The 25996-nt window shown below is 46.9% G+C and overlaps 1 protein-coding gene across 1 annotated transcript; it reads right to left on the bottom strand.

The window, feature by feature from the left end:
• Nucleotides 1-1645: 1645 nt before the first annotated feature.
• TSPAN6 (tetraspanin 6) lies at nt 1646-23380 on the bottom strand. The gene is made up of 8 exons (XM_060249829.1): nt 23019-23380; nt 18147-18335; nt 16140-16214; nt 13339-13437; nt 12352-12507; nt 11330-11413; nt 3857-3951; nt 1646-3045 (listed from the first exon to the last, which is right to left on the bottom strand). Exons 1-7 carry the CDS (start codon nt 23103-23105, stop codon nt 3883-3885), a joined length of 759 nt encoding a protein of 252 aa, XP_060105812.1. The 5' UTR covers nt 23106-23380; the 3' UTR covers nt 1646-3045; nt 3857-3882.
• Nucleotides 23381-25996: the final 2616 nt, after the last annotated feature.

The raw sequence follows: 25996 nt of genomic DNA, 5'->3' as shown, positions 1-25996 counted from the left end.
CACCCCAGCCCTCAAAAGCTTGTCAGCCCGAAGCATCTTGCTGTTTTGCTTTTAGTGAACGTTTAAAAATAGAATTTCCAGGAACAGACACATTAAAATGTGTATATATATTCTGGGTTTTGTCTTTATTTTCATTATGAGGGGAAGGTCAGTGGTTGGAACGGGGTTTTTTGCAAAGGGTTAGTGCAGCACAGTGGGATATGTGCTCAGGCTCTGGTCAATGGTGGGCCTTCTGCCAGAAGTGCTTGGCTCATCTGTTTCCACCAGGGATAGTTCACCTCAAAGGCACTAGTGACCCTGCAGTGGCCGGGGGGGGGGGGGGGGAATCTCCTTCAGGGGGGAGGGGGGAACAGAGGCAATTTGTATTTTTAAGCCCTGCTGGCACCGATGAGGCTTAAAGGAACATAAAAAGAGTTCTACTCTTCTCCCTGGTTTAGGATGCATTTGGAGGGGGATCATTCTCGGAGGGCACTACACCACCTTCCCCCCAGAGCCCCAAAACCAGAGATGCTCCACCAGGCATTTGGTTGAGGGCAGCGATGGTCTACCCCACGGCTGGCACCCACCCATTCTTTTCCCCTTGACTGATTTAATTCCTTTCCCCCATGTCCATGAGGTGCCCACAAGCCAGAAATGGGAGGGTACTGTAAATTCCGCCTCCTAATCTTAAATTAATGTACTGCATTTCTAATGTTGTTTTTGTTGTTTTCATAATTTTGTACATTGCCTAGAGCCCCACAGTAATGAAGATTAGGCAAGTCAAACATGCAAGCCGTGAGCCTAATCTCCACTGGAGCCCGCCCTGAGAAAGACTCAAATCTTCTGCCTGTGTACTCCCACACAGACACTTGATATACAAAAAAACCCAGGGGTGAAATTCTAGCAGGAGCTCCTTTGCATATTAGGCCACACACCCGATGTAGCCAGTCCTCCAAGAGTTTACAAGACTCTTTTGTAAGCTCTTGGAGGACTGGCTACATCAGGGGTGTGTGGCCTAATATGCAAAGGAGCTCCCGCTAGAATTCCACCTCTGAAAAAACCTAAATCAGTGCCAGAAATATAGGCTCACCTCTTGTCACCATGAACTTTTCTTTGCAACAATTGTCAATCTGGTTGATTGCCAGGATCACTCAGACGCTTTCTCCCCGCCCCCATACACACAGACACCATCTTTCAGGAGTGAAGCCTTCCATCAAAGTCCAGTTACTCTTAACATTCAAGTTATTTTCCTTAACTGGAATTTGTTTTTTTCCCAGTAACTAAGATTCTCCAACCCTAGGGAAATCCTTGTTCAGAATCACCGTTGCTGGGAAAGAAACACACTTCAGCTTGCATTCTGAAGCCATGACAAACTTTTGCTGGCTGAAATCTTCCGTCTCAGCATTAAGGGAAGAGGAAGCATGGGAGGCAGCTGGCCAGGGAATTCACCAGGTTTGTGTTTCGAAGAAGGGAGAAGTGACTCACAAAAGCTCACCCCCTGCCTGAAATTTAGTTCATCCTTAAGGTGCTACGCGACTCTCGCTCTTTCCTACAGGTTCATGACTGGCACACCAGGCTGGGGGTGGTGCGGAGGATTTGTTCAGGATGTCCAAATCCAGCCCTATAAGCCAAAGGAACCCAATCTTGAGAAGCGACAGACGAAGGATAAAAGCGCATAATGGTTTATTTTGTTTTCAAGACAAGAGGATTTCTATTTGATACAAAATATCCCCGTGTGTTTGAAACATCCCATAATACTGATGATCAAAATCACGCCAACCCAATCGGGGCGGCAACTGCTAAGGCTAATGGCTCCCCGCGGAACCTCGCAGCACACACACAAAGATCGCTACAGCCCAATTGTAAAAAACAACAACCAAAAAACCAAGGTTTTATCAAAGTACTTTTTTGGGGGGGGGGAGGAAATAGAAAAAGCTTCAGTCAGGGGAAGGATGAAGGAAACCGAGCCGAGGTTCTGCCAAAAGGCAGAGGCCCAGGTTGGGAAGCCTGGGGCTCGTTTCGACTGACACAAAAAGGAACGACTGCCCCTTTTCCTCACCGTGGCCGTCTGCTCTGCTGCTGACTAGCATTCAGCTGCCTGTTGACAAGACAAGCACGCACTATGAGATTCCAAGAGAGGAGGGAGCAATCAATGAATGGAGACAGCCACCCTCTCGAGAGAATGAAAGACGTCAGCACGTTTCCTTCCAAAATAGGCAAGCGATCCGGGGAAGACCTCAAGAAATTAGTGCTAACTGAATTTGGGATGTGTCTTGTAGGAATAGGAGAGCACCAAATCCTTTGACAGGAATCATTACAGTAGGAAAAGTTGATCCAGGTGCTCTGGGAAGGGACAAAGGAAGTCATCCTTGGAGGTAAGGAAGTGCAGTTCAGGGGTATTGGGGGATCCCTTTTTTCCCACGGCTGCTCTCGCTTCAGAGAAAATCGAGCCGGAATCGGCTTAGCATGCATTTTAGGTTCAGTACTGTTTGTGCAAAATATGACCTTAGTGTTCTCAACTGTCTGTGGCTTCCAAAAACCCAAAAGCAAGGACACTGGTTTACTGCAAGGAGTGGGAGCTGGTGCTTTGACGTGCTCTTTAACTTCCTCGTTTCAGATTTTTGCGGAATTATAGTAATGCACAGTTTCCAGGAAACCAGATAAAACAGCCAATCAATCAAGTGACTAAAACACGAGAGACAAGAATCTTTTCATTGGTCGACAGCCCGAAGAGAAATCTCTTCTGCCGGAAGGCCTGAGCTCAAAAAACCAATTCCTCAATTCACAGTATGCCTGGAGCCATGCAGTAAACCACTGTCCCTTCTTGAAAGACCCATTCACAGCCTCCCCTAAAGCTAAGTGTCCCATTCGGCATTCTTTCAATATACCGCCATGACAACATCCCCAAAGGAGAATACATCCATTGTTGCATTCGGTTCCCCGAAGAACAGACAGCTTCAAAAGAGATCGGCCTAATCAAACAGGATTTCGGCAGGTTGGAAGCAAGGAAGTGGTTCCCAAAAGTGTTATTTTTGTAGTGTTTGTTTTATAAAGTGTCCCAAAACTCTGAAAAGAAATAATGAAGAATGCAAAAAATTAGTGAGTGGGAGGGGTGCTCAAACCAAATCCTATCATACATTTGAGGAACTTCCAAGAAAATATAATATCACAGGTACATGTGAAGCTCCACTGAAATACAAAGCAGCATGACTTTTTAATAGAAGATTATTACACTGAAGCCCTTTCATTGAACAGCAAACTGATCCAGGCTCAGCATCCCGGGCACAGGACTGTGTAGACAAATGGCCTGGGGACTAAGCCAAACCAAATTCCACCATCTGCGATACAAATTTGTTCAACCTGCACTTTCTGTTCTGCTTCTACTAATCAAGTAGAGCAGGGGAGGGCTGTGGCTCAGTGGCAGAGCCTCTGTTTTGCAGGCAGAAGGTCCCAGGTTCAATCCCTGGCATTTCCACTTAAAAGGCTCAGGTAAGAGGAGATGTGAAAGACCTCAGCCTGAGGCCCTGGAGAGCTACTGCCAGTCTGAGTAGACAATAAAGACCCTTGATGGATCAAGGGTTTGATTCAGGGTAAGACAAGTTCATAAAAAGCTTTCTCCCACCCACTAGCACTATATGCATTCATACCACAGCCCAGAGTTAGGTTTCACCAAGCACTGGCCTAGTTTGCCATCCATAAGGACTAGGAACTTGCATATGCATGTGTCTGTGTTTTAAATAACCGTGAAGGTACTCAATATTCTGTAGCCCCCACTGAACTCTGCACTGGATTGAAATCATGCAACACATACAAAAACTGCAGGTTTTTAACGTGCCACTACACGTGCAGCTAGATGACACAGCAGACTCATTTGTACCTTGTTGCGAGATGCAACCTTGAGAGTTATACCATCTCGTATTGATTATTTGTGATGGACCGGGAGAGGCAACAGGCAAGGAAGATCCCAACCAACTAAAAAGAAACAAAGGTGGGAGAGGTGAGGTTAAATATGACAGTAGCTAGCTGATTCACATACCCAAGCTCCAGCTCCAAGCCAACTGCTGTGACTGGGCCAGGGTCCAAAGTCAAGACGACTTGCCAACTGTTTGCACAAGTTAAAACTGGGATGAGGTTCTGAAGAAAAACAGAAGCCAGGATCCTCTTTTATTGCAGCTTCAATACAAGAAGGAACCCAGGACTGGCTTTCTTGGCTCCTCGGAATACGAAGCCTCAACATTCTATCTTGTCAGACCCCACACAATGGATCATCTGCTGTTCCGCCAATTTCACAGAGATTTGACTACTATTGGAGCCAATTATGTAATCATCAACAAAACAGAAGAGCATTCTGCAAGCTGGTGAAGACCACGAGAGGCAGACCTGGAATTGTTCTGAGCAGGGCTTCTTTTGTAGCAGGAAGTTCTTTGCATATTAGGCCACACATCTATGATGTAGCCAATCCTCCTGGAGCTTACAGGGCACTTAGTACAAGGCCTACTGTGAGCTCCAGGAGGATCGGCTACATCAGGGGTGTGTGGCCTAATATGCAAAGGAGTTCCTGCTACAAAAAAAGCCCTGGTTCTGAGCATGAGAGCAGAACAAAAAACCTACAATGAACACACCAAATAGACTGAAAAGGATTATGGAACGGATAAGATATGTTACAAACACATATTCGGGGTGGCCAACGGTAGCTCTCCAGATGTTTTTGCCTACAACTCCCATCAGCCCCAGCCAGCATGGCCAATGGCTGGAGCTGATGGGAGTTGTAGGCAAAAAACTTCTGGAGAGCTACCGTTGGCCACCCCTGACATATATAATCCTAGTAGAACAATTCTGCTTTAATACACAAGATATTTTTAGTTAAAATTACATGCAGACCAAAGTAGTAAAATATATAAAATAATGCAGATCAAATGCGTTTCAACTAAATAATCGTCTTCAGTGGTCTCTGGAAGGTTATATTGATTCATAAAAGTACACATATAGTAAAATGCCAAAAATATAAACACTTCTATATTGTTGGACTCAGTCCCTTCAATAACTCTTTACAGGCCTTGTTTTGGAAAAAAGAAGATATATTATTTCCCCTGCAGAATATATTTGCAGGGCCATTGAACTGTCATCTGTTGACAGTTGGTGGGGTATGTTGGCAAAACAATGATTTCCAGTTTCATTTAAAATAAAGTGGCAGAACTAAATTCATTTGTTTTACAGAATTTATACCCTGCCTCTCAGCCCTCATAAAGTGGCTAACAAATTAATAAAATGACATCTTAAAAACAATGAAAAACCAACAAAAATACACTAAAACCATTTAAGCAGAGCTAAAATATATGTAACAACATAAAAAACAACAAAACATAGGAGAGAAAGAAAAGATCATTGAGGGAACAACTCAAACAAAAAGGAAATCTTCATCCGCTGGCAGAACATGGTAACAGATGGGGACAGTTAAGTCCCCCCTGAGGAGAGAGTTCCAGAGTTTTGGTGCCATGATTAAGAATGCTGTCTCTCAGGTTGCCACCTGTCTCATATCAGAAGGTGAAGCACCCAAAGCAGGGCCTAAGAAGATGACAGTAGCTGTCAGGAGGATTAATAAGGGAGTAGGTGGTCATTCAGGTTATGTTGATCCCAAACCACGTAAGATTGGGTCAGCAGTACCAGCACTTTGAATTGTGCCCAGAAACAGACTGGAAGCCATTCTAGATGGGCCAAGATGACTTGATGCTTTTATTTCTATGCTACTTCTTGTTACTCACTCTGAGCCCACTTGTGGGGAGGGCATGTTAGAAATCTAAATTAAATAAATAAATCATTGTGACATGTACCGCAGTGGCTAGATCAGGGGTGGCCAAAGTTGTTTAACGTAAGAGCCACGGGAAAAAAGTATCAGATGTTTGAGAGCTGTAAGAGAGGGAGGTCTCCCACCAGTTCAGTGTTCCCACAGCTTCCTGGGGATCTGCTAGAAATGCTAGGCAAAGCTGAGTGTCACTGCATATTAGTAATAGACATCTGTGTAAACTGCCATCAAGTCGAAGCCAATTTAGGGCGACCCTATAGGGTTTTCAAGGCAAGAGACTAACAGGGGTGGTTTGCCATTGCCTTCCTCTGCATAGCGACCCTGGAATTCCTCGATGGTATCCCATCCAAATACTAACCAGGGCTGACCTTGCTTAGCTTCCAAGATCTAACTAGATCAGCCAAGCCTGTGCTATACAGGTGAGGGCATACTGGTGAGAACCCAACCCAAATACCTGGGTGACCTCACCTAGAAGTTTCATGCAGATGTGAAAAGAGCACAGGGGGCAAGACAGAGTTTTGCAGGACCCCACAAACCAAAGGCCAAGAAGCTGAGGAGCTGTCCCCCAGCACCTTCTGAAAACTACCCTCAAGCTAGGTCCGGAGCCACTACAAAGTGGTGTCTCCAATCCCAGTGCAGATAGGCCACTGAGAGGTCCGAGATAATCAACAGAGTCAATCCCTTCTGTCCATCTCCAGGCATAAGTTATCCGCCAGGTTGATCAAGGTGTTCCAGTCATATAAATAGGCCTAAAACAAGACTGGAAAGGATCCAAACAATCCACTTCATCCAGGAAAGCTTGAAGCTGAATTAGCAATTGCTTGCAAGCACTGATGTTGCGTGGGCATATCCTAAGTGCCACAAATTATTTTAAAAGGCTGTATAAAACCAATGTAGTCAAATCAATGTAGCCAGCCTAATCAGAAATAGATCCTAAAAGCTCCCAGTGCTAGAAATTCTTCAGATCAGAGGTCCCCAACCTTTTTGGCACCAGGTACCAATTTTGTGGAAGACAATTTTTCCATGGACAGGGGTGGGGGAGGGGCACGATGGTTTGGGGTGATACCATTGTGCACTTTATTTCTATTAGTCTTGTGTGGTGGTTAAATGTGCAGACTCTTATCTGGGAGAACCGGGTTTGATTCCCCACTCCTCCACTTGCGGCCACTGGAATGGCCTTGGGTCAGCCATAGCTCTGCCGAGGTGTCCTTGAAAGGGCAGCTTCTGGGAGAGCTCTCTCAGCCCCACCTACCTTGCAGGGAGAGGGGAGAAAGATAAAGGAGATTGTGAGACACTCTAAGACTCTGAAATTCAGAGTGGAGGACAGGATATAAATCCAATGTCTTCTTGTTATTATAATTATTCTTACTACATTGTAATATAGAATGAAATAATTATACTACTAACAGCCCGGTTGCTAACAGGCCACGGATTGGGACCAGTCCACGGCCCAGGGGTTGGGGACCCCTGCTTTAGATTCATATAGACCAGGGGTGGCCAAACTGAAGCTCGGGAGCCACATGTGGCTCTTTCACACATCCTGTGTGGCTCTCAAAGCCCCCACCACCCCGTCAGCTGACTTGGAGAAGGTATTTGTCTCTTTAAATCTCTTCTCCAAGCCAAGACAGCTGGTGACTTGGAGAATGCATTTTAAGTTAAAGCTGCTTTCTTTCTACCTCTCCCCCATCCGTTTTCCTTCCTTCTTCCCCTGTGGCTCTTAAACATCTGACGTTCATGTCTTGTGGCTCTCAAACATCTCACATTTATTCTATGTGGCTCTTATGCTAAGCACGTTTGGCCACCCCTGTTATGGATGGTCCTGAAGTCCTTAGAGCAAAAGCAGGGCAATAACAAGTGTGTTAGGCTGATAGGTTAGTCTTCTGCATTTCTGTGTTTACCTAGGGACACACTCAAAAATCAGGCTGTTTCCCATCCCCTGCGATCTCAGAAAATACAGTTCAGAATTTTACTACCCCATCCTGCATGGAGACAGCCAAGTGTAGTCTTGGTTAGGGTGTCAGTCTAGGAGACTCACTTTAAAAAGCCCACTCTGCTATGGAAGCTTGCTGGGTGGCCTTGGGCCAGTCACACTTTCAGCCTCCCCTACCTCACAGGGTTGCTGAAAAGGAAAATCCAGGGGAAGAGAAAAACATACGCTGCTATGGGTCACCATAAGTGGCGGGATACAGATGAAGTAAATAAAGCCATGTGGATTCCTACTGATGCCTGGATTGAATGAAACACATCGGATTTGGGGTTGTTTTTTTTGCTGTTTCAGGGGGGACACGAAGGCGGCAGGGGAGCCCAAGCATCAGGGAGCATTCAAGAGCCAACCATCCTGACAATACTTAAGACTCATACTATAATTGTCCAACTATATGCACTTGCAGGGGAAACGTGGTCCAAAGAGGATGTCTCTCCTTCCTTCAAGTGGCCTCTCATTTCCTGCCAGATCAACAGTCCGATTAGGATGCAGCGCGCACACGGTCTTGTGGAGATGGGCGCCTGAGGCAAGCTTTCAAGAAGAAAAAATAGGCCCAGAAAACCCCTACGCTTACTGCGCTGGGATTGTTAGCAATGTTGGCAACGCAAGGGGAAGCTCAAACAGGAAGCACCTAATTGGATCTGGGACGGAGGGAGATTCACGGATGTACTTCGCAAGGCCTTGGCATCCGAACTTATAGCCCAGAAAGGAAAGGTACCTTCCCCGCCCTCCTGTAAAAGCGGCAATTCATCCAGCTAATCCGGACCTTGTTCACACCAACATTTTTGGCTGTACATCAGGACACGAGTGCTTTTAAGTAGCCCTATTGTTTTATTTCCTTCTACGGGACTAAGTTTTCAATGCAGTCAAGAGGACTTCCACTGCCTACTCAGAGGGCACAACGGCCCCCTATCCTAAGCAAAGTTCACAGCCCCAGCCCCAACTGACATCCTTTTGATGAAGTTCAAAGGTCTTCCTTAAACTTCAGAAAAAGGTGTGACTTCCAAGCAATTCTCCCTTCATCGCCTCCTGGCTTTCCTCCAGTTTTGCTCTGCCTAATATTGACCCGCATTGGAGATTTCTGTCTATGCTATGGATTATGTAGGTGAGCGAAAGGTGAGGCCACAGCAAGGTATTTGGCTGTGCTAATCTCAAAGAATGTGCTAATCTCAAAGAATCTCAATGTAGGCCTTGCCTACATGGTGCACACTGCGGATCAGTACCGAATGGCTGTGAACAATATAAGCATATGGAACAGAGGTGCCACAGCGAACTCTGTCTGGGGCAGTGATGCTCTGTATTCTTGGTGCTTGGGGGTGGGGAGGAGAACAGTGGGAGGGCTTCTAGTGTCCTGGCCTCACTGAAGGACCTCCTGATGGCATCTGGTTTTCTTGGCCACTGTGTGACACAGAGTGTTGGACTGGATGGGCCATTGGCCTGATCCCACATGGCTTCTGTTATGTTCTTTTGTTCTTAAATGTCTACAGAAAACACCTGGGACCATATGTAGACACCAGTGGTAGGTCAGCCTGCCTTTCACACCTGGGTCACTTTTAAGCCCTTGCTGAATTCCTCCCACCCCACCCCTGAATGACATTCAATCACCATAAAGGAGAGCCAGTTTGGAGTAATGGTTGCTGGGTGACCTTGGGCCACTCTTTCCAGTAACCTGCTTTACAGAGTTGTTGCGAGGATGAAATGGAGGCAAGGAGACAGACGTTTGCCATCCTGAGTTTCTTCCAGAAAGTCCAGGATAACAAGGTGGTGAAGCAATAAATATAAATAAAGCAGACTCAAAGAAGTCATAGCAAGGTGACTGATAGGTTGCAGGGGACTTGTTATCCCACCATGTAAGCAGGGCCAGCCCCGCCACTAGGCAAACTAGGTGACTGCCTAGGGCGCTGGCCTTCTGGGGGTGACAAAATGGGCACCCATCATAGGACTCTGACATTATCGGGGGGGGCACCTTGCCTAGGGGGCCAGTCTAGGATAGGAGTGGCCAAACTTGCTTAACGTAAGAGCCACATAGAATAAACGTCAGATGTCTGAGAGCCACAAGACAGGAAGGAAGGCAAATAGATAGGGTGAGGGAGGAGAGGTGGAAAAAAAGCAACTTTAACTTTAAATATATTCTCCAAGCTGCTGGCTGGCTTGGCTTAGAGAAGTGATTTAAAGAGACAAATACCTTCTCCAGGCTGTCTGACAGGACAGTAGGGGCTTTGAGAGCCACACAATATGTGTGAAAGAGCCACACGTGGCTCCCAAGCTACAGTTTGGTCACCCCTGGTCTAGGGCCAGCCCGGAGTGTAAGATTATCCATTGTTACATCAGTATCCCATAAAAAGAAGCATATTCAGTCCAGCATGACAACGGCCGCTGCCCCGGGGAGTTCCTAGTACTTTATTTCTGTCAAAGCTAAACAGGTGTGGACTGGATCAGTGACTGAAAGGCAAACCTGCAGAGAGTTCAACATAAACAGCCCTGAGCCCTCCAGAGAAAGAGCAGAGCTATGAGCACAACAAAAATGAATAGCGCAAGAGCTGATGCAATAATTGCTTTAGGCAGTCGAGTGATATTTCTTGCCATAGAAAGTGCACCAGTCAGCCTGCCTTTCGCACCTGGGTCACTTTTAAGCCCTTGCAATAACTAATAGATCTGGGCAGGGCCCTGTGATCGCACGGGGGGGGGGGGGGGCGACGGGAAGAGATGGAGAAAGAGGGGCGGGTGGCAGTAGCGGCCGTGGTGAGCTGGCGAAGGAGGCACAGGCCACCATGGTGGGTGAGCAGCGCACTGGGGGGGCGGCGGTCTGGCAGAGGAGACACAGGCTGTGGCAGCGGGCAAAGCGATGGGAGGGGGTTGCAATGGGGAGGGAAGGGATGGGCGGCGACAGGGCGACAGAGGTGCACTGGATGGAGGGGCCCTACAGGGGGAAGGGGGGGTTAATGAAGGGCCGTCCCCGCCCCCCCGTGGCTACGGGTCTGATCTCCAGTGACCCCTGCTCCGTGCCCAGAAGATGACAAAAACCTCCAGGATCCCCAGCCAAACTGGCCTGGAGAAAAAATGCAGACTGAGTGTCGAACAGCATTTCTCCGGGCGTGTAAGAAAGGGTCACAAGAACTAAGCACCAGTGCAACCCTTCCCACTCTCCTTCTCAAGATCTGCCTAATTCACAGGATCAGCATTGTTGTCAGATGGCCATCTAGATAAAGTCCTGGAAGAGTTCTGCAGAAGTAAGCCAGCTCACAACACAACAGTTCTACCACCGCTAACATGGTGTTTAAAAAACAAAAACAGCCTGGCAGGCAATGTTCACACACTGATACCGTGGGTGGCTGCTTAACCATACCCAGCACACTCCTGGCGAGGAGCCAGCCACCTTTGGCGTCTGCATAAGGGAAAAGGCAAGGTCTTATCAGCACGGCAGTCGGTTGCTGCCAGATCACCTTGCCTCCTCTCTGAAGCGTGCTGTGTTCTTGGAACCCAGGTAAGTGAGGACTCAGAAGGGGAGGGAGGGAGAATCAAACCCATTAGAAAACAAGAAGCCCTCTGAAAGAAGACTTTACCTGGAAGCAAGCGATGCCAAACGAGATCCCAGCTACGATGCTCAGTTTGGACTCCATGGTCTGCGTCACCATACTGAAGCAACCCTATGGAGGGGGTGGGGGTGGAATAAAACACCAGTGAGCTTCCCGACAACATCTGCATTTTAAAAAGCCAGATGCATGCACAGCCCTCAAACCTGGACAAATGATTCAGGCGCTGGGAGTTAGCTTTGCTGCAAAAAGTCCTTTGATCTGACCCAGTCTAGTTTGCGATTTGAAGGGTCATCTGCTCCAACCCCTTGCACAATGCTGGGAGTTCACTTCACTCCACTCCCCCACAGTGACCCCTGCTCTATGCCCAGAGGCACAGATGGCAAGTTGAGCCAGTATTAGTGCTTTGACCTCAGCAGAACTTTTTTTTCTCCCCCAGTATACTTGGAAAACTGCTGGCCCAGCATATAACAAAGGTAAGCTCTCCTTGCTCTCAGAGCTTTGCACGGTAAGATTTTCCATCAATGGCTATTAGCCACAGTGTATTGTTGGAACTCTCTGTCTGGGGCGGTGATGCTCTGGATTATTGGTGCTTGGGGGAGGGGCACAGTGGGAGGGCTTCTAGTGTCCTGCCCCCACTGATGGACCTCCTGATAGTACTTGGGGTTTTTTGGGGGGGGTGGGTTTGGCCACTGTGTGACACAGTGTTGGACTGGATGGGCCATTGGCCTGATCCAACATGGCTTCTCTTATGTTCCACCTCCCCCAAAACAACTCCAGCTCCTACCCCATGCTGGCCTGCTCACAGGCAGTAATTGCCGGTTCCTCCACCAGGAAAGAAGCAAGCATCTCAGCTTTTGTTCACACATGACTGCCAGCGTGAAGCCCCTGGCCTGAACAAAAGACACTCCCTGGCTTTCCGTCCCCACCTTCGCAATGGAGTCTGACCCTCCGCCGGAAACCAAACCTCACTTCGACGACAGCGGCCTAGGCTCACATTACACCTCTTGCCAGGACTCAGGAAGGAGGATGTGGCTTTGGAGTTGGCTTACATTTTCGTACACCTTTCCCTTTGCTCTGTCTGGATCCTTCAGCTCTGCCATTGTACAGTTCTGCTTCGTCCTGCAACAGCTCGAGGGTATTCCTTTGTCTTTGTAGTACTCTGTCTTCTCCCAGTCTGAGAAGTTTGCAACACCGCAGCAGTGTAGCTGTGGAAAAAACAGAGGGGGTATGTGCATCTAAAATACGCCATTCTTACATTCCTAACCTTATTTTTTTTAAAAAAACAAAAAACTTTTTTATCCCTTGTGCCTAGGGTTGCCAGCTCTGGGTTGGGAAATACCCGGAGATTTGGGGGGGGACAGAATCTGGGGAGGGCAGGATTTGAGGGGAGGAACCGCAGCAGAGTATAATGCCATAGAGTCTACCCTCCAAAGCAGCCATTTTCTCCGGGGGAACTGAACTTGGTGATCTCTGGAGATTGGCTGTAACAGCAGGAGATTTGCAGGAGATACTGAAGGGTGGCAGCCAGTGTTCCCTCTAAGCTGAGTTGGCGGGAGCTAACTCACAGATTTTTAGCCTCCAGCTCACACATTTTTGTCTTAGCTCAGGAAGGATGACCCCAGAGCACACTAATTTATGCAGGAGCTCACAACTTTAATATCAGTAGCTCACAAAGTAGAATTTTCGCTCACAAGACTGCAGCTTAGAGGGAACACTGGTGGCAACCCTACTCGCACCATAATCTACAGGATTCTTCTGGTGACCAATGCACATACAGCAGAGGAGGAAAGGGAGAATGGGAGCATCCAAGAAGTTTGAACAACTTGGAACCAACAACATTTCTGCAGCCTCTCTGCTGCCTCACCATATAATCTGTAGAAATAAGTGTCACTTTTTCTAAAGTCTCATTCTGAAGAATATTCCCACTCTATAACTCCGAGCACTTGCCCAAATGGAAAAGGAGAACACACAATACACTGAATGAGACATGCAGCCCACTAGCTATGCCACATAAGGAGACAGGCGCGGGTACTAACTGTGCTCTGGATAGTATCAATCGCCCGGCTTCGTTCATCTGGGATCCCCTTGTATTCCTCCACAGCCTTTTTGTAGGTAGCCTTAAAGCTGCTCTTGATCTGCAAAAAAAAAAAAGATACTAATCACCAGTTGGAAGGGACAATCTTCATTGGGATAATAAATATGGGCAGGGCTTTTTTGTAGCAGGAACTCCTTTGCATATTAGGCCACACACACCTGATGTAGCCAATCAACCAAGAGTTGACAGAAGGCACTGTACTAAGAGCCCTGTAAGCTCTTGGAGGATTGGCTACATCAGGGGGGTGCAGCCTAATATGCAAATGAGTTCCTGCTACAAAAAAGCCCTGTTAATCACACTTCATTAAATATTATTCAGGTATATGAATGTTAATGGATTAAGTCCAGCACAACCGAAAACAACACTTTCACATTAACGTGCCCTTTTTTTTTTAGATTGTCATATGAACACATGAAGCTGCCTTATACTGAATCAGACTATTGGTCCATCAAGTTCAGTCTTGTCTCCACAGACTGGCAGAGGCTCTTCAGTGTCTCGGACAGAAAGGTCTTTCACAGCACCTACTAAAGTAAAGGTGGTCCCCTGTATAAGCACTGAGTCATTACTGACCCATGGGGTGACATCACATCATGATGTTTTCTTGGCAGACTTTTCACAGAGTGGTTTGCCCTTGCCTTCCCCAGTCATCTACCCTTTCCCCCCCCAGCAAGCTGGGTGCTCATTTTACCAACCTCGGAAGGATGGAAGGCTGAGTCAACCATGAGCCAGCTACCTGAACCCAGCTTCTGCTGGGATTGAACTCAGATTGTGAGCAGAGCTTGGATTGCAGTACTGCAGCTGTACCACTCTGCAACATGGTGTTCTTACCAGCACCTACTACTGGATCACTTTAACTGGAGATGTCTGGGACTGAACCTTCCACATGCTGTTATTCCTACCCATTTTGCAGCGTTTGCCCTTTTAGAAGGAGGAGTCCTTCCTCAAAGACAGCAGCCACAATTTTTATAATCGCCTCTATTAAAAATAGACACTTTTGAAGAAATGTGCCACATAAACTATCAAGAGCATCTCTCATTTTAAGGAAACCAGTCTTACAGTGAAAACTGAACACTGCTGTCCTGCCTGCAGAAGGACCTTTCTAGACAGCTCTGCTGGAACAGGTGGGTTCTCCAGAAGCTGCAGTTGTGCCGGGAAGGACATCTTCTGCTGCTGCAAAAATTGTCTGAAGCAAAATGGAACTATTTGCCTCAACAGCAGGACTGACACCAGCCAACAGCCAAGCTGATATGGCAAGAGAAACTTCATAGAAGCTTGGGTGCCAAAGTGTCCTCGCACAAGCAAATGGGCAAAACTTGCTGATTTTCTGCATTAATTCCCCATTTCCTTTGCTAGATCTCAAACTGCTCCACCCCAGGAGTGATTTTTCAGGGGGTGCAAGCAGGAAGCTGTGTGCATGAGTGGCCACTTGCTATCACAGGAAGCTAGGGTTGCAAGTCCCCAGGTTTGAGCAGGGGGATCCCCTAATTTTGGGGGGTTCTCCCTGCTGCAGACCAGCTGTCCAGTGGGGGAAACCCCGCCCCTAAACAGGGATGTCACATGAGGAAGCTCTGGTTTACTAGGGCAAAACTCTATGGTTGGAGGGCAAATTTAACAGAGAGTTTCACCTAAAAACCAGAGCATCGCCTCCCCGGTGTTGCCAAAGTAATTATGTCACCTCTGGGCGACATTAGCATGTCATGTGGCAGCCACGCCCACCCCAAATGCCCCCACCAAAGTTACAAGGGGACCTGGCAAACCCCGCTCAGCAGTAGTCTGAAGCCATGCAGGGTCTTGCACAGTCCATTGTCCATTTTAAGATTCAGCAGCTCTGTTCTGCCCAGGATGTAAACTGCTCTGCTCAGTAGGGGGAAAAACTTAGAGCAGGGGTGGCCAAATTTGCTTAATGTAGGAGCCACATAGAATAAACGTCAGATGTTTGAGAGCTGCAAGATACAAACATCAAGTGTTTGAGAGCTGCAAAATATGCAAGGAACGGAGGAAGGAAAGGTAGAAAAAAGCAAATAGACGGGGAGGGAGAGGTGGAAAGAAAGCTGGCTTGGCTTGGAGAAGTGATTTAAAGAGAGATATGCCTTCTCCAACATGGCCAACGGGGTGTTGGGGGCTCTGAGAGCCACAAAATATGTGTGAAAGAGCCACATGTGGCTCCCAAGCAGCAGTTTTGCCACACTTGACTTAGAGAGAACAATGGCAAAGCTCCATTTTGTGAGCAGAAGTCCATGGGCAGAGATTAGGATCGAAGTCAGTAAACTTAAATGTCCATGTGATGCGTTCTTGAACCCCCTGTTCTTAGAGCAAAAAAAAATTTTCTTCAGTCACAGTACACTTCGTAAGGACTGCAGAGTCAAATGCCACCATCCCACCACCCCCATTGTGGCGTTTATGAAAAAGCAACTAAAGACAAGTACCCCGGACTACAATCCAGCTTGCAACTTGACCCTTATTTAGTCAAGGAAAAAAAATTTCCCATAGCTTTGCTAAAATAGTCTGTTGTTCTATGATTGAAAGTTTTCATACTCAACCTTTTCTACATTTCACAACCTGGAAGTTACATTCAGACCCTGAATGCTAAATTTAGGATGTTAACATTGGCATCAACAGCAAAGATCCCCCATTTCTGAGAAAACAACCACACATCCTGCTACACGCATTTGGGAGGAAGAAAAGCAAGCTCATGCTCCCAAAGCCCAGCGTATGACGTCCCCAAGAAATAAAATCCCTCACCTCATGTCTGAAAACAAAGCCAACAATGGCCGCCACCAGCACAACTAGGAAGATGAGAGTTAAGAGCATGGCATACTGTGGACAGAGAAAAAAAAAAGAAATCAGGACCAGTAAAACTACATCCCACCCACTACCAATACAAAAATCAGAGATCTACACTGTTAACCTTAGACACTAGGGCCGTGCACACTCTGAGATAAAATCCTGCAACTCAGTACTTGCAAAAAGAGCAGGGACAGCGTTTGCTCATGTTACGTTTTCCTTATGTTTAGCTGAACTTTGCTACTCGGCCTTTCAATGAATCCACACCCTCAGAATTGCACCATTAGACCTTGGAACCGACAATGAATCACAGGGACATGTTTGAAATGTCACCCGTTGCTTTTGCCGTGTGCAGAAAAGTCAGCCTGGATGAAAAGTCTTGTGGCCACAGGCCAGCTTATCCATTTGTGCCACATCTCTGCAGCACAAATGGGCACACAGAGAGGGCGACCGCCTGCCGTCTTCATGTACCCAGGCAGCAGTTCAGTGCAAGCTGAATGTTTTGGTTTAAAAAAAAAAACAACCAACCAGTTACAAGTTCAGCAGCGAGTAAACATATTTAAATATGTGGCCCAAAAGAATCTGCATGAAGTATGTAGGTATCATTCAGTTCCACCAGCATGGAAATTACATTCCTGAGTTTTTTGCAGCAGGAATTCCTTTGCATATTAGGCCACACTCCCTTGATGTAGCCAGTCCTCCTGAAGTTTACAGGAGCCCCTGTACTAAGAGCCCTGTAAGCTCTTGGAGGATTGGCTACATCAGGGATGTGTGGTCTAATAGGCAAAGGAGCTCCTGCACCAAAAAAAGCCCTGCATTTATCAAACTCACCTCAACACATCAGAACAATCTTATATATACACTTATTCTTTTTTTAAAAAAAATCACCTTGAGCCTTTGTAAGAAGCATGGGCTGTAAGAGACCAAGAACAGGCCTTTTAAATCTGTACGAGAAATTACTATTGCTCAGGATAAATGTAGCATATCCCTTTAGTAAGATACATATAGAGAAACTGTTTGCCCCAGATATGACACAGCCAGTGCGTGTTTGCTTGCCCAGCATACTGGCACATGGCCAGAGTTCAGATGAAGTTGTTATTGAAATGGCAACAACAATGGTATTACACTGTTTCAATGGGAATATTTTTGCAACAATTAATACATTGTAATGACTCTGAAAATGATATTTAAGACCAGTGTTTTCAGCAGCATCAACTTCACAGCCAATGCTGATATGATGACTGTACTTGGCTGTCCCTGTCCAAACAATACGAACTTGTTTACTACAAAATTTGTTTCCTAATTTCCAAGTTTTATTTCTTCCTACCTCTGAGATGGCAAAAGATAAGACACTTGCGCCAAGGTATTAGCAGTTTGCAGCACACTCTCAAATAGTGAATACTGGGCATCTTGGGAATATTTATATTTTTGCTTTACAATTTAAAATTTTATAATTTTGCTTGTACCTACTGATGACCTTTATCTTTTTAAAAGATGCATTATCTGTTGTTACAGTTGTAAAATAATTTTGGTTTGATAGGACAGGAAGCATTGCACACATTTCAGTTTTTCCCAAGATGCCCCATGTTCCCAGAAGGGGGAAAAGGGGGTTTTCTCCCCCAGTTTCAAAATTTCCAAAAATTCTACATAAGAGTCAGAGAAAGAAAAGGGAGAACAGGGCAGACAGCTGCTAGCGGACTCCCAAGAACCTCAATGGAAGGAAAAGATTCCCTGTGTACCGTTCAGCCCATGACATCTTACCAATGTGTTCTTCCTTTATTTTCACTTTAGGTGTTCTGTTTATCAGGGTACGTTTAAAAGAAAGGTTTGTGAGAATGTTTAGAATATTATATAAGTCATTTTGTATGAATATTCAACAGTTTGTTTGTTTGGAGGCTGGTTATCACAGAACCTTATGGTTATCTTCTGCTACTTTCCGCCGTGATTCTCTTTTTGTTGCCTTACCAGTTTCAGCATCCATGTGCTCCCCCGGCAAGTGGCAAAGCAACCAAAGGTGCCCAAAAGGATGACAATGCCGCTTGCGCCGATCAGGATGTAGGGGACATTGGTAGCCTTCTCATTTAACAGGGAGAAATACACCTCCAGGCTCACTTTCCCCCAGATGCCAACTGCCAGGAGGATAATGCCAGAGAACTGGAGAAAGCAGAAGGGGGGGAAGAGAACTCTTGTTACTCACAATGAGATTTCTGGGAAAGCTTGTGCAAAGGCACAAAGTTTCTGTGAAAGGATAACCCAATGATAAATAACAAGCACAAGAGACACAAGATCACATCTTCATGCTGTCTACTAATTTGTACCAGCTGGATCCACTGGCTTCTTCCACCCTAAATATTCACTGACAGACTAGAAACAATCTTTCCCCAGTCTTTCGAGTTCAACAAAGTGGTTCAAGGGACAACAACTCCATGTTATCTCACATTTGCACTCCAGGAGATAAGAGAAGTAAGCCTACCCCCTCCCCCATCAATGTGCTGTCCGACTTTGAGCGGGGCGTGCTCAGGCTTACTTTCCAGCACACAGCTAGATCAACAGTGGCTTCCCCTGCAGGGCTCTCATGAGCAGAGAAGACTGCATGCATCACACTAAATAAACAGGAGAAGTTCCAGAAAGAAGACTTCAGGAAGAACTTACGTAAACTTGTTGTCCCAGGAAAAACAAAGCCACCAGCCCAGGAAACCACTGTGTAATGTGGGTTTCTCTCACTTTGTCCCAGTAGCATTCCACCACCAGGCTTTTGGTTGAGGACAGAGACCATTTCCATTCTGCCTGGGACCCTCCCTTGTTCTCTGTACCTGCCTTGCCCTTCTTCCCCACCCCCACCTGTGAGACAGGATTGCCAATCCCCAGTTGGGGACATGGGATCCCCCAGTTTAGAGGCCTTCTCCCCCTCACCTCAGGGTCATCAGAAAGCATGGAGAGAAAGAAATATCTGCTGGGTATTCCATTATACCCTATGGAGACTGCTTCCCATAGAGTATAATGGAGAATTGATCTGCAGGTATCTGGGGCTCTCGGGGAGCTTTTTTTGTAGCTAGAGGCACCAAATTTTCAGCATAACATCTGGTGCCTCTCCTCAAACCACCTGCCAAATTTCAAAAAGACTGGGCCAGGGGGTCCAATTCTATGAGCCCCAAAAGAAGGTGCCCCTATCCTTCATTATTCTAAATGCAGGAAAGGCATTTAAAAGGCGTGAAGTCCCTTTTAAATGAGATGGCAAGACCGCCCTTCAGAGTTCAGTCATGCTTATCACACTCTTGCTCCCAGTTCCACCCCCAAAGTCTCCTGGCTCCACCCCCAAAATCCCCAGGTATTTCTTGAGTTGGACTTGGCAACCCTACTGTGAGGTAGTCAGCAGTCTGAAACTGGGGAAGTAACTATGAAACCTGCCATCTGATCCTTTTTACATTTGTGGTATTAGTCTTATTTATATATTTTTTTCTTATGTTTGATGTTTTAACATGTTTAACATGTTTTTAACATCTCCCAGAGCCCTGCAGTAGCAAAGATTGGGCAATTCATAACTCTAAATAAAACAATAATAATTATAACAGATCTCAAAGGTATCCATGCCTTAGGGAACCAAATGAATTACCTATTTCCTTTAAAATCAAAACAAAGTTTGAGTCCAGGGGCACCTTTAAGACCAACAAAGTTTCATTCAAAGTATAAGCTTTTGTGTGCCAGGGCATTGCCAGGGCCACAGTAGCATTGCCAGGGCCAACTCAAGAAATATGTGGGATTTGGGGAGTGGAGCCAGAAGACACACACTTCTTCAGATACACTGAGCTGGAAGCTACCAGGTCCATACTTATAGGTAGAGGGGAGCAGCAAAAGCCAGGGCCAATCAGACCTCCCCAAATCCAAGACAACATTCTTCAAGCAGTCATGTGGACTCCAAAAGGGCACGGCTGCAGGGTAAAGGGCGACCCTGTTCCTTGAAGGGGAAGCCACACTCACCTGACTCAGAGGCCTGAAGCAAGCAGCAGAGGAAGGAAAGGACAGGATTACTGAATGCATTCCACATTTTATTTGCTATCCACAGACAAGGGTCAACAAAGCACAGGGGATATATATATTGGCAGCAGGGGAGCTTTGGCATGGAAAGGCACATCAACAGTTTCATCACACTTTTTGCCACAGGTGCCACTTGCACAATTATGCCAGGCTGTCTTATTAGGGAAGGGAGGATTTGCCTTCAGTTGTGCCTTAAGGGGTAGCTGGATAGCCCAGCCCAGGCCAATCTCACCAAATCTTGGGAGCTAAACATGGGAGGCCACCAAAAGAATACCAGGGTCACTATGCAGAGGCAGGCAGTGGCAAAGCGCCTCTGAAGGTTTCTCCTCGACAGGCAAAAAGCAAGGGTGGAGATGCTGGAAGGAGAGAGAGGTGTCATTTCTTTCTGGCTCCAAATCTATTGTATCACACTTTATGGAGATGGGGAGGGAAATACAGAGCAATGAACTTCTGTGTTTTTTATTGAAATTGCTTAATAAAGACAATTTAACAGCGGGGGGAAAAAGCAGGAAGGGAAAGAAAAGCAGGGGAAAGGTTTCTGACAGAAGCATAAGTTGCATTATTGATCTTTACGGGGTTGCAGGAGAAGGAACATAGGGGAGAGGGAAAATGTCTCTCTCCCTATATGGTCTGGGGGAGAGTGCAAAGGAAAGATGGGAGACTTGTTCTTTTTATAATAATAATAATAATAATAACTTTTAATTTCTATCCCGCCCTCCCCGCCAAAGCAGGCTCAGGGCGGCTTACAACATAAAATACATTATACATCAGATTACATAAATTGCAAATAAAATCCAAATTAAGACAAATTACAAGTTAAAATTTACAAATTACAATGGTGCTAAAACATTCGATCTTTTTACCAGAAAAGTTGCTGGGGAAGGGGAAACTGCATACTATAGGGCTTGTGGTCTTTGCCCTATTTGCTGTAGAGCAGGGGTGGCCAATGGTAGCTCTCCAGATGTTTTTTGCCTACAACTCCCATCAGCCCCAGCCACCATGGCCAATGGCTGGGGCTGATGGGAGTTGTAGGCAAAAAACATCTGGCAAGCTACCATTGGCAACCCCTGCTGTAGAGAATGAAGATACAGAGGCGGGGGGGGGGGGAGAAACCGGGAGAAGATTATATGTTTGGGGTTAGGAAGTGCAGAAAAAAGATGTCTGCCTGTGAAGACAGAAATGACCCTATTGTTTGTCTGTGAGACCTGGACAACTACTGTCTCTCTCAAAGCGCTCTAAAATAACAAGATAGGTTTGTAGGGCTAACCTCTCCAGCTGCCGTCTACGGAGCCGAGGGATTTGAAGAAGGGACTAGGACAGAAGGTGGGATTGCAATCAGAGAGACAAGGGGATCTACCCTATTGTTCTCTAGGAGGCTGGGAGACATGGAATGAAAGAGAGCTGTTAGGGGACACAGAATGGGGGGGCCTGGAAGCGACAATTTTGCAGCCTGAGGAACCATCAGTCCCAATACACACACACACTCCAGGGATGGAATAGCTTTACAGGGGGAGGCCGTCCCCTTTGCTGTTTAGGGGAAAGGGCATCGAAGCGAACATCTGTCCTAATAGAGCAGGAAGTGGATAGCAAATGGAAGCAAGAGGGAGTCTTCTTTATTGTCCTCTAGGAGGATGGCGGGGGGAGCCAGGCATAGCCCAATCTCGGAAACTAAGCAGTCCTTGGAGGGGAGGCCACTGAGGCAGACTCTGCAGGGGAGGTCAATAGCAAGCCCCCCCCCCCCTTCTCACTTCCCTTAAAAGCCCTTTGCTGAGGTGGCTGAAAGTTGGCTGCAACTCTACTCCACTTTACACACAGACATGGGGATCAGAGGCGAGAGGGGACAGGCAGCATCTCATAAGGGTGGAGAGACATGGGGGGGGAGTATATTCTCTATGGGGTCAGAGGGAGCAGGGCTGGTGCATGGGAGTAGGCAAAGTAGGCAGTCGCTTAGGGCGCCACCTGGCCTAGGGGGCACCACTGGGTGCCCCCTCCCAGACGCTGGCTCCTGACCACTGTCGTCTCCCATCACCAAGCTGCCCTCAACAAAGCCAAGCCCGCCCCCCTCTCCCCAATGTGCGACTTGGTCTCCCACCTCATCCTATCCCGCCACCCTCTTTCCTGGTGTGTCCAGCAAGCACTTATTCTCACATTTTTTAAAATAACATGTCACATTTTTGTAAAAACAAAATCTTAATTAAAAATCAGTAAATTAAAAATGTAAAAAGTTTCAAGTTTCAATGCTCTTCATTTTCCCTATATTTTTAAATAAGGGGGGGGGCGCTAGTGGGTGATTCACCTAGGGAGCCAGAAAGCCTAGCGTTGGCCCTGAGAGGGGGGATCATTTGTGCTCCGAAATAAGAGTCTCTCCCACTCTCCTCTATGGGAGAAGAGAAACCCCGCCTGCTCTCTTGTGCCATCAGAAATGGGACAGGATTCAAGAGCAGTGATCCTTCTAAACTCAGTTAGCGTAAGCTAGCTCACAGATTTTGAGCCTCCAGCTCACACCTTTTTGTCTTCGCTCAGGAAGGATGGCCCCAGAGCACACCAACTGATGCAGCGTCTCACCGTTTTAATGCCAGGAGCTCACAAAGTAGAATTTTTGCTCACAAGACTCCACAGCTTAGAGGGAACACTGCTCCCACTCTTTTATCTATGGGCTGAGCCTTGCAAGAAGCTTCCTGCCCCGCCGCCCTCCATGGGGCTGGAAGGGGGGCGCCTGCTCCATTGTTCTCTATGGCAGTCCGGAGCAGCCAAACGGGGGGGGGGGGGGGGGGGGCTCGCATAGAAGTCGAGAAAGCTCACCCAGAAAATGAAGCTGTAGATGATGAGGACGCTCTTGAGACAGGTGATGACCGGCTTGGTCTGCAGCCTCCGCGAGGGGGACGCCATGCCCGAGCCAGCCGCCCCGCCGCCGCGCCCCACCGCAAACGACCCGACGACTCCCCAAAGCCCCTCCGCCGCCTGCCAGCGTCGAGCCTGGGCGGAACGAGCCGACTTATTCCGGAAGGTCCCGAAAGCTAGCCAGATGCTAGCCCCTGCCTTGCCAATGACAAGGGGAGCCGAGCCTTTCCGGAAAGTGCCGAGAAATAAGTCCGGCCGCTAGTCCCGGCTCTCTCAGCGGAAGTTGCCGAGTCTTGGCGGAAATTGCCGAGGAACGATCTCCCGGTCATTTGTGGGCGCAAGGCCAGAAAATACGAAAGGCTCTGAAGTCACGCCCCCTTGTCTGAATTCCCCCCCCCCCCCGAGTATCCACGAGAAGGGTCGAATATTCCCGACAGCTCAGCCCGTTTTAGGGAAGACACGCATGTCTTTGGCTGTAAGTAAACCACGTTCATTTTCTACCAGCAGATGGCGCCATTCAAACATGTCATCCCTTAAAAATCGGATAAATTCTCGACCACGAAGGTTGAGGTATTCCCCCTTTAGACTTTTTTTAAATTAATAGTTTCATGAAGACATAAATGTTATTATTACAGTTTTTTCAACAGACAAAACCAAACCAAACAACAGAGAGACAGCAATATTTCCATGCAGGGGACAGCAAGATATCTCAGGTGGAGAGCCAGTTTGGTGTAATGGTTAAGTGTGCAGAGTCTTATCTGGGAGAACCGGGTTTGATTCCCCACTCCTCCACTTGCACCTGCTGGAATGGTCTTGGGTCAGCCATAGCTCTCGCAAGAGTTGTCCTTGAAAGGGCAGCTGCTGTGAGAGACCTCTCAGCCCCACCTACCTCACAGGGTGTCTGCTGTGGGGGAGGAAGGTAAAGGAGATTGTGAGCAGCTCTGAGACTCTTCAGAGTGGAGGGCGGAATATAAATCCAATATCATCATCATCTTCTTCTTCTTCTTCAGAAGCATAAAAACAAATACAAGATACATTGGAAATATAGTGTGGTAGTTTTAAAGCAAGGTATTCCCTCTTTAGGACTAATTTGCACTGAGCAGATGCCAAACAGACAGAAATTTATCAAGAGCAGCTTTTGCTTGCACGGAAGAGACTAGCCCAGGTCAAAACTAATGCAGGATGAAATGAGACAGTGGAACAAATTAACAGCTTTAAGGGGGTGGCAGAGTGGTAAAGCTGCAGTGCTGCAGTCAGAGCCCCCTGCTCACGACCTGAGTTCGATCCCAGCGGAAGCTGGTTCAGGTAGCCGGCTCCAGGTTGACTCAGCCTTCCATCCTTCCGAGGTCGGTAAAATGAGTACCCAGCTTGCTGGGGGAAAGTGTAGATGACTGGGGAAGGCAATGGCAAACCACCCTGTAAAAAAGTCTGCCGTGAAAACATTGTGAAAGCAACGTCACCCCACTGTCGGAAACGACTGGTGCTTGCAGAGGGGACTACCTTTACCATTACCTTTTTATATGTAAATTAGGAGCATAGGGTTGAATCCAAACTCCATTTTCTACTCATGTCCAGACTTTTCTCACAGTGGAACATTCCTCCTTCCTCCTCCCCCCCCGCCTTCATCCCCGATCTCCCCAAAATGGTGTGCCTGAGGAACAGGGGACACTAAGAAAATATATAAGAGGTTATATAAAGGAATGAAGTCTAAGATTCCCCGATGTCCCTTTAAATATGCGTCGAGTTTGATGTATGTTGCGGTAATACACCTTAGGAATGATACTGCTTGCTTGTATTAGCTTTAGTCTTTGCTAATAGTGGTAAGTTGTTTGTATTAATTGCCAGTGTGAATTTTGTATTGTTAAAGAAACTTACCTAAGATACATTTGCTTGCTTTATGAAACCATCGTGAAATACATCAATTTGGATATCCCTCTTTGATAAAGAAAGTGGAAATGGTGCGATAAGAGTCCTGCCAGCTCCCGGCTCCGTCAGAGGGACGTCAGGGAATTTTTGGATTCATTCCTTTTGGAAAGAAAAATCTGCACAGGCACTTTGACCTACAAGCACTTTGTAGCACTAAGCACTTTAAGCAATAATGAAGTGTGTTCTTAGATGCGTTTTGGAAATGATTTACATGTACTTACCTTGATATATTAATTGTTGAATTGGATTATAATAATCGGTGCTTTGAAGTTTCATACTTAAATAATTGTAAATGAATTAACAATTGCGTTCGTTATTTTGTCACGGTTTCTCTTCGGGCTTTAATCCCCAGGTGGGGGCAGGGGATCCCCCAGATTGAAGGCCCTCCCCCCACTTCAGGGTTTTTAAAAAGCAAGGGGGGGGATGTCTTCTGGGCACTCCATTATAACCTATGGAGACCGATTTCCATAGGGTATAATGGAGAATAGATCCCTTGGGCTCTGGGGGGCCCTGTTTTTTATGGTAGAGGCACCAAATTTTCAGCATAGTATCCAGTGCCTCTCCATAAAACACAGACACACACCCCACTGCCAAGTTTCAAAACGATTGGACTAGGAGGTCCAACTCTATAAGCCCCAAAGAAGGTGCCCCTATCCTCCATTATTTCTGAATGGAGGGAAAGCATTTAAAAGGGGTGCAGTCCCTTTAAATGTGATGGCCAGAACTCCCTTCAGAGTTTAATCCTGTTTGTCACCTCCTTGCTTCTGGCTCCACCCCCAAAGTCTCCTGGCTCCACCCCTGAAGTCCCCAGATATTTTTTGAGTTGTACCTGGCAACCCTAATAGCTGCCCACCTGGACCTAGGACCATGATAGAGAGAATCACACCACTGCCTTATTAATACCACTGCAGCGTGGGGTGGAGGGACCACTGCCCTGGCATGTCATCACTGCTCTGCTTTCTGCACTATATTTTCCACCATGCAAGGAATGTGGTTATACAGTTTCCTTTGCA

The sequence above is a fragment of the Heteronotia binoei genome, chromosome 11 (genome assembly GCF_032191835.1).
Source record: "Heteronotia binoei isolate CCM8104 ecotype False Entrance Well chromosome 11, APGP_CSIRO_Hbin_v1, whole genome shotgun sequence".
NCBI classification, from domain to species: Eukaryota; Metazoa; Chordata; class Lepidosauria; order Squamata; family Gekkonidae; genus Heteronotia; species Heteronotia binoei.
Note: the sequence above shows the minus strand (reverse complement) of the source record. Positions and strands in the feature narration are given on the sequence as shown.